Raw genomic sequence first — 12500 nt, forward strand, 5'->3', positions numbered from 1 at the left:
CCGGATACTGAAAAATAATTTGAAAAATAAAGTTAATTCACTAAAACAAAAAAACAAGCAATTGGAAAAAATAGGCAACTTATCTTTTTGAGATAACACTCAATCTTTGTTCAAATTCGAGTACTTTCAAAGGTACAATGAGACAAAAACAAATTTACCTTTAACATTATCTTCAATTTGTCATCGGAACGATCATCATGAGACCACCATCTGAAACGTGCTGACGCCCGCCACAGCCCCCCTCTCATCATTCTGTAGACAAGTTTTTATTAATTAGCAAAGTAGTAAATCAAGAAACAAAGGAACGAACGAATAAATGATTAACTGAATGATTGAACGATTGGTTGAATGAATAAATTAACTAATTAATCAACCAATGATTTAATGAATGAATAGAATGAATCAATGAATAAATTAACTGAGGAATAATTTGAAAGATAGTGATAAAATGAATAAATGAATGAGAAAAATAAAAAAAGAAACTAAATCATACTTCAAAAACCGTCGTTGTTATCTTCGATTTGTCATCGGAACGATCATCATGAGACCTCCATCTGAAACGTGCTGATGCCCACCACAGCCCACCTCTCATCATTCTGTAGACATTTTTTTAATAGCGTATTAGTAAATCAAGGAACAAAGGAACGATCGAATAAATGATTAACTGAATGATTGAATAATTGGTTGAATGAATGAGTGAATGAATGAATTAATTAATAAATCAATGATTCAATTAATGAATAGAATGAATTAACGAATCAATTAATAGAAGAATAATTTAAAAGATTGAGTGATAAAATGAACGAATGAGAAAATTAAAAAACGAAACTAAACCTTACTTCAAAAATCGTCGTTACTGTACTTTCCATTGCACCGACCACCACCATCTGGTCGGCACGCAAAATACCATCCGAACTTCAGAGTGTCAGTCGAACAGCCAACGAGCTGATTCTTCCTACACCACCATCATCATATGTAAATCATCATGAGACCACCATCTAAAACATGCTTATCCAAATTATACTCATGCCTATATAAATTAATTTGATTGTGGCTATTTCTATGCTTAATTACTTTATTTACTTGCCATAGGTATGCACAGCATTTAATAAATTAATGATAATAATTAATCAATCAATCAATCTTCGTTTTGCGTCCAGAGACCCGGTTTCCTGAGGTATTAATAATTAATAACACAACATTCTAAGTGCATAAAATATAATAACTTAAAAGTACAATTTTCACAAACCTCATTGGTTATGGTGATGGGGATTCTTTTAAAACTGAATGATCATGATCTAACAAGTCATGGATTGATGAATCACTGGAATCACACATTATCTTTAATAAATTTAATAACAACATGTACTACAATTTAAGAATGAGGAATATTTTGTAAAACATTAAATGAAAAAAAATGTAGTTTGAATCACTCATAATTAATAAATTTTAATTAAATTGCAAGTTAGCTTGGGGAGTTTGAAGCTTGAATTGAACAAATTACAAAATTGTTTATTTTATAAAATTGATTGATAAGTTGTTTAATATATTTATTTAATTTAGTATATTTATTATTCCCAGACCTAAGCATTGTAAATAAAAATTTTAAAACCAATCAAGCAATAGAATTTAGGATCTTAGGAACAAGTGCTGTTAGTCGCTAGTGTAGTAGTAGTATGTAGTAGTGTAGTGGTTGGTAGTTTCTAGTAGTCTCTCTAGTAGTTTAGTAATTTAATTACTAATTAGTCGTCGTTTAGTGTTGTTACAGTTAATGAGTTAAGTGTTGTTGGTGGTTCACAAAAAATTTTTTTTATTTAAAATGCAAAAAGATACTTAACCGTCATACAGCAATATCTATCCTAAAACAGCATCTAGTATCACCTTTTAAAACATTTTGAAATTTTAAATAAAAGCAATATTCCGAAATTAGTAAATATACGATCGTAACTTTTGACTTGGGCGATAAAAAATCCCCCTCTAATTTCCCTCCGGAAGTAAGCTCCTTGTTCGACCGTCAAAATGAGGGAAGGCCGTTATATTTATTCTAATTATATGGTTTTATTTTCGTGCAATATATATGTACGTTTTTTTCGTTCATTTTTATTATTATTCTTAAAAAATAAATAAATTGACTTTCAATTGTGTTTATTTCGTGTTAAAAACGCTTCATAACTCATCACAATTTCATCATTTTGTCACGGATTACATTTGAATATTCATAAATAATAGAATTCAATGGATGATAACATGGACGTATATAATATATCCATGGATGATAACCCTTTTTGCCTGTTGCAAAAATATTGCAATTAGTTCAAATAATTAATATAATTAATTTCAATGAGTTTAAAAAATAATTTAATTAATTCAACATTATTGTTGAATATATTTTTAATCCTAATGGTTACTTGTATAGCCAGAAATACCACAAAATACCAAAAAATTATTTTTAATAACTAAATTTAACTTTTAGTTGAAAGTGATTTTATTGTTTACATCGGTGATTTAAATTTTTAAATTGAAATTTTTAAATTTATCTCGCTAAACATCACAAAATCAGAAAATTTATTTTCATAAAAATTGGAAATTCAACCGTCATAATTAAAGATTAATTAATATTTCAGACGTCATTCTTGTTGGTACGATTTTTTTAATTTAAAAAATGTTTTCCCCAAATGCAGGCATGGTATGGTGGGTGATTCAACATTTTTTTCAATGTTTGAAACTTTTATTTAAATTTTAAAGGTTAAATAAATTACAAATAGAAGATAAAAAAAATCATTGAAATGACATTGTACAATGTTGACCTGTACATTTATGATCTCTCACAAGGGCTGGCTAAAACCCTTGGTTCTCTGATATTTAGTTAGTTGTTAGTGGGTGAATATTAAAAGAATGGATGGATGAATTGAATGAATGAATAGATGAAAGATTGAATGAGTGATTAAATAGGTGATTGAATAAAAAATGAATGAATAATTTGATAAAATAAATAATTGAATTGGTTGTTTAAGTTAATTTTAATTTGTTTGTCTTTGTATGTGTAAATTATTTAATAGATTGAATGGTTGTGACGAATGAATTTGTAAATGAATGAATAAAAGAATTAATTAAAAAATGAATGAGTGATTAGACAGATGGCTAGAATAATGAATAAAGAAATTGATATGGCTAAACTATCAGCTAATTTAAAAATAGTAGATTCAGTATAAAGAATTTTTTTTATTTCTTCTAAACAGGAAAGCCTGTGGCTGGGGTATGGCACACTGGTGTGGTTGTCTATGGCACTGAATATTTCTTTGGTACTCAGGGCATACAGTTCATACAGCCCGTATTAAAAAATTTTTTTTTGTTTGTTTTTTAATTTTTTTCAACAAAATATCATTCAAATCTTTGATTTTTTTGTATGATTTTTGTTTTTTCTATGGTTTTATTATGATAAATTTTCAACAAAATATCATCTCCAGTTATTTCAGTGTTTAAGGACTTTTGGCTTTTAGCTTTGTTTTTTGTTTTTCTTTCTGTCTCTCTCTCTCTCTCTCTCTCCCCCCTTGTACATATACATTTATCTTCTTTCTATGGTTTTTTCTCTCTCTCTGTACATTTGTAGGGCGGAACAATACTGGGCCATACATACAGGATTCATAACATGGGAAAAACCGAAGTTCCCAAAGAACTTTTTGAAGAATATTTGAGGGATTTAGCTGATGATAAATTTAGGTTCGTTGTTAATTTATTTTCTGAGGCTTTTTTTTTAATTAAGAATTAATTAATTAACCTCTTTAATTAATGAAGTTAAGAATTAACAAAAATATTACTAAAAATAATTATCCAGATATGATAAGTATCATCTTCTTGATCACAACTGCAACACCTTTTCAAACGAAATTTGTTTATTCCTGTTGAACAAGCACATCCCTGATTACATCACTAATCTGCCTCAGGAGTTCAAACAATCGTTAGTTAATGACGTCATCGTCGTTGTCGCTCTGTGGTGTAATTGTATTTGATGGTATTGTAATTTTTTTCACTCATTTAAGGATCTCTTTGCGTTCAAACCCTATCACTGCGGTAGTGCTGCTAGGTACTTTAACCATTACACTACCTTTCTGTATTGTGTCGTATTGTTTTACATCTTGTTTAAATTTCCCTCTCAGCCCTCTGGGGAACTTCATCAAACCCCTCCTCGACGAGATATACAGTAATCGTTTCATTCCATCGCCGTCATCCCTTAACGCCATTCGCTCCATCTCTCCACCCAATTCTCAGCAGACGACAAGCACCATCTCGACAACATCTACCACTGCCAGACACGCACGCTCTGCAAGTGGCAAACGCGCCGATGACGGTAGCGGTAGCAGTAGTGGCGGCGGTGCTGTCCGCAATTTTGGAAGTGTAGCCAGCGATGTCGACATGAGAGGATTAGTGGGATTAGGAATTGGAGTTGGTGGCGGGAGGAGAGATAATAATGAGAATAGGAAGAGAACTGATGAGAAAGATGAAGATTCAGCAAGAGGAAGTTTGCCACAAAAACGACTCGTCAAAGAAGCGATGACCTCCAATTTTGATACTGCCAGCGTCAGTAACGATAGCATTCTAGCCTCTAATAGTAGTATCGATAGCGGGACTAGTCTGATAGCTGCTAGCGACATCAGTAAAGGTAACGCCAGTGACGTTACTGGCCATGCTGCCACTGCTGCTAGAAAAAGTGATGAAAGTGAAGTTGATGACGATGACGACGACGACGATGACGACAACGTTAATAATGCGAATAAAGATAAGAAGAAGGGTGCTAATAATGGTAAATTTGCTGCTGCTGCTGCTACCGTGACTGCTGCTACTGCTGCTGATAAAACGAAAAAAGTTGAAGCAACATCTGACGGTAAAAAAGTGACGTCATCATGTAAAGGTAAAAAAATGAACTCGACAAAATCAGTTAATAAAAAAGCAACGCCACAGTTGTCGAAAAATGATGAGCAGATGAAATCACCTCCGTCGTCTTATGGTAGTAGTAGTGGTGGTGGTAGTAGTAGTAGTAGTAGTAGTGGTGGTGGTAGTAGTAGTGATCTAGCTCATATACTGGCAGAATTCTTCAAGGAGTCAGAAAATTTGAAAGAGGTTTTGAAAACATTTAAGATGGTCGTGTATGAAGTTGATAAGAAGCAAGTTAGTGTTACTGGGCTGGTTGGTTGGTTAGTTGCTCTAGGCCGCGCTGACTATAAATCTATTATATTGATTGATTGATTGATTGATTGATTGACTGACTGACCAATTGACACATCGATCGATTGATTGAATGCACTTATTACTTCGTTATCAGTTGACGAAATGCGTGGACGATATTAGGACACCAATGAACAAACAGCAACTGGACGACATTTTAAAATGTTTGAACGGTTTCGCCGTCATATCTATGGAGCATATTGAATTTCTATGTTAGCTCGGTCAATTATTTAAAAATAATATCAATAAATACATGAAGACATTCAACATCACAATGATACTCCAGTGATTTAACAAAAACCTTAAAAACAGCTCAGATCATAATGGAGGGAGCAAAACAACAACGCCGATCGATGCAACAACAGCAGCCATTAAATGCGCTCCTGCTACTACAAGCGTTGACGCTAAACAAAAACGTTGCTGACGTCATATTAAAAACAGAAGATAATGCATTTTCAAGACTCGTCAAAAAGATATCAGATCTAGATGATGACGTCAACGGCAGCAGTGCAAATTTTGAAATTATTTTCTCTATGGTTAAATGCGTTAGTTTACGAGTTGCGATTTTTAAAGATATTGACACACACACACACACATTCACACACACGCTATATTTTACACATTCACCACACACACACAAACACACATGCAAACAAACACACTCTCACTTTCCTCAAACAGCTCTGCAACTTAACGAGCCACGCAAAAATATCACAATCCCTATACCAGCCGAACTACAATGACGACGACGATGACGCCAGCGAAGAAAAACTAGCGACAACTGAAAATGGATTTGCGAAAAATAAACATAGATACACGAAATTCATTTCTGATTGTGTTAACAGTATTGGCAAGCTGGACGACGATAGCATGTCGAAGTGTTTCTCCGCTACCATTGACTGCATATGCAATGTCTTTCTGGCTTGCAGCGAACAGGTCTTCTTTAATTGTTTGTTAATTAATTTTAATTAACTAATTAGTCTGTTCATCATTAATTTAATTACATTTATAATTTCTAAATGAATATCTCTATTGTTTAACCAGAATTTTGTCACTTTCTGTGTGTCTTAGTTTTGTTATGGCTATTATACATGCTGTAGTTCGTTCGATTGTTCATTCATTTTTTCGTTCGTTCGTCCATTGAAAAATCTTATAACCCATTATTTTAAACGACGATGATAATAACATAATGATAAATAATAAAATAAATAAATAATAATAACCTTTCTGTTATTTTTATTTTCCAGGTTGACATGCAGGCCAGGACAGAATGGGGAATAAACATCATCTATCATATGTGCAAGGATCATAATAAAAGTAATAATAATAATAAAAATAATAATAACTATAATAGCAATAAGAATAATAACTAAGTTACAATTAGTGATAATAACAATAATAATAATAATATGCAAAGATAAAATGAAATTTTAGATATGGAAAAGGCCTCAGACAAGCAGTGGTTTGTTCTTTTTAAATGCCTGGAGTGCAATAGAAGGGTAGTTTAGCTAATTTCGTTTTAACTACATAAGTATAAACGCACACACACACATACACGCAAAGAACACACACATACATACACCACAGGCAGATACAAACACCCACACACACACACACACACACACACACACACACACACACACACACACAGATGATAGCAATAGCCAGGGATATGATGATGACGTCAACAAAGAAAGCACAGCAGCAGCAACAACAAAAACAAATCACAACAACAACGACGAAAAACAAAGACGACAAAACCATCAACAACCAGGCAGCAATAGTAGTAGGATTGGGAAACAAAAAGCATCTAGACAACGACAATCATTGTTTCTTTAAAAACTACACATGCCAATACATTGAGCGATTTTACGCGTAGCATGTTGTGAGTACATAGATAGTTAGCAGTACTTTAATTAGTACATACATACATACATACGTGCATACATTTGTACGTACATACATACGTACATACATTCGTACCTACATACATACATACAAGTACTTATTTACTATAAGTACTCATTCATAATACAGAGCCTATTTGTACTATATATATATATATATATATATATATATATTTACAATATTCTATAAATTCTACCGAATGTTTGGCGTTAATATATATATATATATATATATATATATATATATTATTTTAATGTGTAATCTCGTGAATATCTTGGCGTATAAACAAGCGTACACTCATATTGATTTATACATAAACCTACATGCACACACACACACAAGCACCCACATTCATATAATTTTTACAGTATAAAATTTCATAAATTCACGGTTCTGCTTTATCTCACAGCAATTTTAACTAAATAAATAACACTATACATAACAATAATTTTTAAATAAATTTTCAGAATTTTCGTAATAAATACAACACGCAATTCTTATAACTTGTCGTTTATTTAATCATTTCATTTAATTAATTACAAAAAAAAATGGTTAAAACCATGTACACGTTAGTACACTTGTTAAGTAAGCATCCTATCCCTTCAATTCTTACACGTAAACTACATGCAGTAATAATAATAATAATAACAATAATAATAATCGCTGGAATTAATAGTAATAATAGTAAAAATAATAGTGTTTGAAAAAAAAGAGTATTGCGGTGGCGTAACGGTAAAGTGCCTGGCACTGCTATTGTAATGACCAGATTCGAATGCAGGGAGATCCCCGCCAATCATGCGCATGCATTATGTGGTGTGACCGTGGGTGTGACGTGTTGATTCACAGGTGTAAGTTGCGTAGAGGCACTGTGTGTTTGTTGTTGGTGCCTCTTAGAAAATCTAGGAAAGAATTTGTAGAAAAAAACGCATTAAAATTGATTACGCTCATTATCATGAACGTAACCCTCATTTTCGATTTTAAACGACATGGAAGAGTCCATTGCTGACGTCTCGAGGGGGGAACAACTTAGAACGCCATTACTGTTATCAATACTATTGCTGCTGCCACTGTTGTGGCTGTTCCTGCTGTTGTGCTGTATGGAAATTCTTTGCAGAGAATTCAGTGATGAGGAGGGTGACGATGGTGACGGTCTTAACAATAATGATGATGACGACGACGACGATGATGGCGATGATGCTCCCTGTGGTGGCTGTCTAGATGATAACGATGATGATAATGATGATAGTAGCGCAGGTCCTGGAAATGATCTCAAAAACGGAAGCGGTGGCAGTAGTGATAATGATTGTCTATATGATGATGATGATCGAAGAGGTCTCGGGAATGATGATGGTGGTAGTCTCGATAATGATGACGGCCGCAGTGGTGGTGGTCTTGATAATGATGACGGCCGCGGTGGTGGTGGTCTTGATAATGATGATGATGACAATGTTGCGGGCGGTTGTGTTGACGATGACGACGATGATGATGATGATAGTAACGCTGATGTAGTGTCTGCCAGTTGGCAGAGGAGTGATTCGTAGGCTGACCTAGACAGTCTCAAGACCTTTTCTGCATTTGTAAAAAAAAATTTAACAGAATAATTTAAAAGTTAATCATTCTTTGTTTCATTATTATTATAGAAATGTATCTATACTTCAACAATTATTATTATTATTGCTATTATTTGCTCTTATTATTCTTATTATTTGTTACTATTACTCTTATAATCATTATCATCACCGATCTGACTCACTTTGGGGCTCTGGACTTGACTGGACTTCTTGTGAGAGCTCTTTCTTAATATCTATAGCCTGTTGTTGTTGTTGATGATGATGATGAAGATGTTCATGATGATGATGATGATAATAATAAAAACAACAACAACAATAATAATAATAATAATATCGACGATGATGATGAAATTAGGATTACCTGAACAATATGCAGATCGCCACCATCCCCATCACCATCCCCATCACCCTCAACAATTCCTTCTGGAAAACTCTCCGTTTTCAGCTGCACTAATTTTACACTACCATCCGGATTAGTGATTTGCTGTACTAAGCAGCCCCCAGTTGCAGGGATGTGCTGCTGCTCCGGTTTGAAGATGGGATCGAGCAGGAGGTCCTCTCTGTTGTGGTATTCGTAACAGTTTCGAACTATCTTTCTCAGAGCTAGAGTCCAAGGAACCTACGAAGTTGCAATTGGAAATTTTCATCAGAACATACAAACACAGACCTACATTGTCCCTCAAGCTACAAACAACTAAGCCTCTATCACCCCCCACCTCACCACAGACAAACATCTACAACCTCTAATTTTCAGTCGCGCCATAGCAACAAAACCCTCTATTTTCGCTCACTTCCGACAAACTAACGGACCATACGTTTGACCTCCTCTGTCCTCGTATCACTTCTTATGTTGGCCCAGGAACCATCCTTGGGCCACCAGACAGGTCGCCATTCCTGTTTACCCCACCCAGGTTTGCTCTTCCCGGTTGAATGTTTCAGCATCTCTGGTACAAAGTATCTCAATTGGGCCTTGTGAAGTAGTGAATGGAATGCCAGGAATAAATTTTCATTATCACTCAATCTCACTCACTCACTCACTCACTCACAAACACCTATGGTGTTAAATATCACTTTGGAAAGTGAACATGTTGAACATGAAGTAAATGATGATTATAGTGTAGCACATATTGATGATGATGATGGTGCTGCATATGATGACAATAATGTTACAAGTGATAAAGTTTATAACATATAAACTTGAATTACATCTACAGAAAATAACAAACATTTGATAATTTGAAGATGTTATCAAAAATAAAATACTTTCTAATAACGTCAATCAGTCAACCTGAGTCATTCGCTCGAGCCCAATTAGGGTGCCATCAACAGAGAGTGGGGGCAACTCAAATTGGCCGATATTTTCAGGGATGTGCTGGTTTTTTTGAGATGTCAGGGACTTTTCAAGGTTATGAAGGATGTTCCACTTTCGATTTTTTATCTTTGTAAAAATGAAAAATACTAGATAAGAAAAACACATTTTTTCAAAAACTTTAAACAACGCTAATTAAAACCAAACCGAAAGATGTGTAGCAAAAAAATCTATAAAAAAAATCACCAATAACAACAATCTAAACCTACCACACATTCCAGCGGCTGAGAACCAAAGACTCTAAAAGAACTTGGGGATTGGGCATCCTTACCAGGTGAACAGCATATGATGACTGCCTGCTGGCCAACCCTTACTATGTACTCCTCCATCAGAGAATACAACTTCCTAATTTTGATTACAAATTAGGAATTAGAACTAGGAAAGAATTAGAGAAAGAGTTTTTTTTAGAGGATATTGAAATCCAAAGTTGAAAGTTTATATTTTTAAAGTTAATTCAACTTAAATTTGTATGAAAAATTTCTAATCAGTGACCTCATAAGACGAGTTTGTTGTCGTTTTCTAGTGCAAGGATTCATTTCAAATGAGTGATTCCTTCTTTTCTTGCCTGAAGCTATGGCAGCTGCGGCTGCTAAGCCAGCTGGTCCTTGTTAATTAGCACAATCAAACTTTTATAACCATTTAGTAAATATTAAATTAAAATTATTTAATTAATTATTGCTATATATATTATTATTACTTATTCATATTATTAAACTAAATTAATTTAAATAAATTATTTACAAGTTAAAATTAAAACTGCTTTACAACTTTAAAAAGCTTTAATTTAGAATTTACATATTTTTACATTTTACAAGTAACAAGTAAGTAAGATTCATTTATTTATAATAAGTAATTAATTAAATTAAAATTAAATTAAGTTATTAAGTAATTGTTCAAAGATTAGGAAGTAATAGAGAAAAGTATTTTTATTAACAAAAGTTGTGACTAACCGGCCGAAACCAGTTGAGCAGTAACAAGGTCATTGGTGTCCAGTAACTCTTGATACATGGGGTCATCTTCCTCGTCTTCGTCGCCATCATTCACGACACTTTCTTCATGGTGTAGAGAGTCATAAGTTTGGTGGAGTTCCATTTTTAGGAAAGTTAATAAAAATTAATTCTTTATTATAAAAAATATAAATTAAATCTAAAAATATTTTAATTTTATTTTTTAAAAGCTCGCAAAAAAGACATAGCAAATTAACGCAAAAGTGTGAATATAGCCATGCTACTAAAAATAAACCTAAATTGTAAAAGGTGAACCAACCATGGAGTATTAAGATAAGAGTTAACTTTATTTTACATTTTTATCGAGTTACTGGTTTCTATCAGTCCTATTGCCGATGCAGATGTGAAATTGTATAATATATAAATATTAATTTATAAATTATTGACTTTAGGGATTAATAATAATATTTTGCTTGATTGTAACGTAAAATCGAAACAAACAAGCAAACAAATTTAAATGAAATCGGTTTGTTATTAAATTTCTATTATTTGAGAATGAATTTCTCAAGAAACAGCTGTTTAATTAGGGATTTTCTTGTAAGTTTGTTTTTCTATAAACTTTCTGCTTGAAAAACTTTGATTTATTACAGCCACATTTCGATTTTTATTATATTTATTTCATCAAATAAGAAAAAAAACCCATCTCGATAGCCTAGGAAAGAAGGACCAGACTGCAAAATTTACGAATGTTCGCCAAAGCAAAAAGTCCGGGACGTACTACACGTCAAAGACTTAATTAGCCCTCCCCAGCTGACCAAATACCACCAATTTATGTTGGATACCAGTGAATGCACGTACGAAAGTCGGAAACATCCGCTGGAAAAATCCACCCTTTCTCCGCCATATGCACCTTGCATTGACCGAATGAAAACGACCTTCGGCGTAACTAGTGCTAAAGGTTTATCCATCTAATATTTCTGTTTTGTTCTCGGGTTTTTACTTATTTTTAATTTTGCCAATAAATCCTTTAAAATTGAAATCTAGAAACTAAACTACCTGATATCATTTGAATGCAGACATCTCTGCAAAGGATTTGATCAACCCTCTGATCTCAGCTGACCAGGTTGCGTGTGAAGGTCAAAGAGGCCACGACCTTTACACTTTCACCCACAAGGCATGCGATTGAATAATAATAATAAGTCATACCTTATTGCATTCATAATTATTTTAATTATTAATAAATATGTTATGACGTAATCAGTGAAGCAATTTTTTAGGCAAGTTTGCCGTCGTAACAATTGATGTAGAGACTTTTTCAAATTTTAACAATCGCCAAATTTTTCAAAGTGGGAAGATTCCGCCTCAATGGTCCCTCTTGGCTACACCTCTAAACATAATAAAATAATATATAAAATAATAAAATAATATATGTAATTATTTTAATATCACTTTCTAAAAAGTCCTTTAACCCTGGAGAATTGT

At 33.2% G+C, this 12500-nt stretch overlaps 3 protein-coding genes across 3 annotated transcripts; 2 read left to right on the forward strand and 1 right to left on the reverse strand.

The window, feature by feature from the left end:
• Window positions 1–2786: 2786 nt before the first annotated feature.
• HELRODRAFT_64188 (hypothetical protein) lies at window positions 2787–4197 on the forward strand (the record flags this gene model as incomplete). The annotated part of the gene is made up of 5 exons (XM_009017032.1): window positions 2787–2865; window positions 3240–3331; window positions 3611–3720; window positions 3836–3958; window positions 4158–4197. Coding segments are annotated over 5 exons (444 nt in total), but the record flags the coding sequence as incomplete, so codon positions are not given.
• Window positions 4198–7632: 3435 nt separating this feature from the next.
• HELRODRAFT_105915 (hypothetical protein) lies at window positions 7633–11312 on the reverse strand. The gene is made up of 9 exons (XM_009017033.1): window positions 11022–11312; window positions 10564–10675; window positions 10281–10416; window positions 9991–10140; window positions 9513–9671; window positions 9064–9321; window positions 8885–8942; window positions 8577–8700; window positions 7633–8537 (listed from the first exon to the last, which is right to left on the reverse strand). The coding sequence occupies exons 1-9, from the start codon at window positions 11161–11163 to the stop codon at window positions 8060–8062; spliced, it is 1617 nt and encodes a 538-aa protein (XP_009015281.1). The 5' UTR covers window positions 11164–11312; the 3' UTR covers window positions 7633–8059.
• Window positions 11313–11573: 261 nt separating this feature from the next.
• Window positions 11574–12204, forward strand: HELRODRAFT_160006 (hypothetical protein; the record flags this gene model as incomplete). Its single annotated transcript, XM_009017034.1, has 3 exons — window positions 11574–11615; window positions 11730–11976; window positions 12095–12204. 3 exons carry the CDS (start codon window positions 11574–11576, stop codon window positions 12202–12204), a joined length of 399 nt encoding a protein of 132 aa, XP_009015282.1.
• Window positions 12205–12500: the final 296 nt, after the last annotated feature.

Source organism: Helobdella robusta (assembly GCF_000326865.2).
Source record: "Helobdella robusta unplaced genomic scaffold HELROscaffold_2, whole genome shotgun sequence".
Classification (NCBI taxonomy): Eukaryota; Metazoa; Annelida; class Clitellata; order Rhynchobdellida; family Glossiphoniidae; genus Helobdella; species Helobdella robusta.

Excerpts from the sequence above, each read along its gene's own strand:
- HELRODRAFT_105915 (XM_009017033.1), bottom strand. The coding sequence starts at position 11,163 with ATGGAACTCCACCAAACTTATGACTCTCTACACCATGAAGAAAGTGTC. Across the intron at positions 10,676-11,021 it reads TGCTCAACTGGTTTCGGCCG|GACCAGCTGGCTTAGCAGCC; the intron begins GTTAGTCACAAC and ends CTAATTAACAAG. Across the intron at positions 10,417-10,563 it reads CAACAAACTCGTCTTATGAG|GAAGTTGTATTCTCTGATGG; the intron begins GTCACTGATTAG and ends AATCAAAATTAG.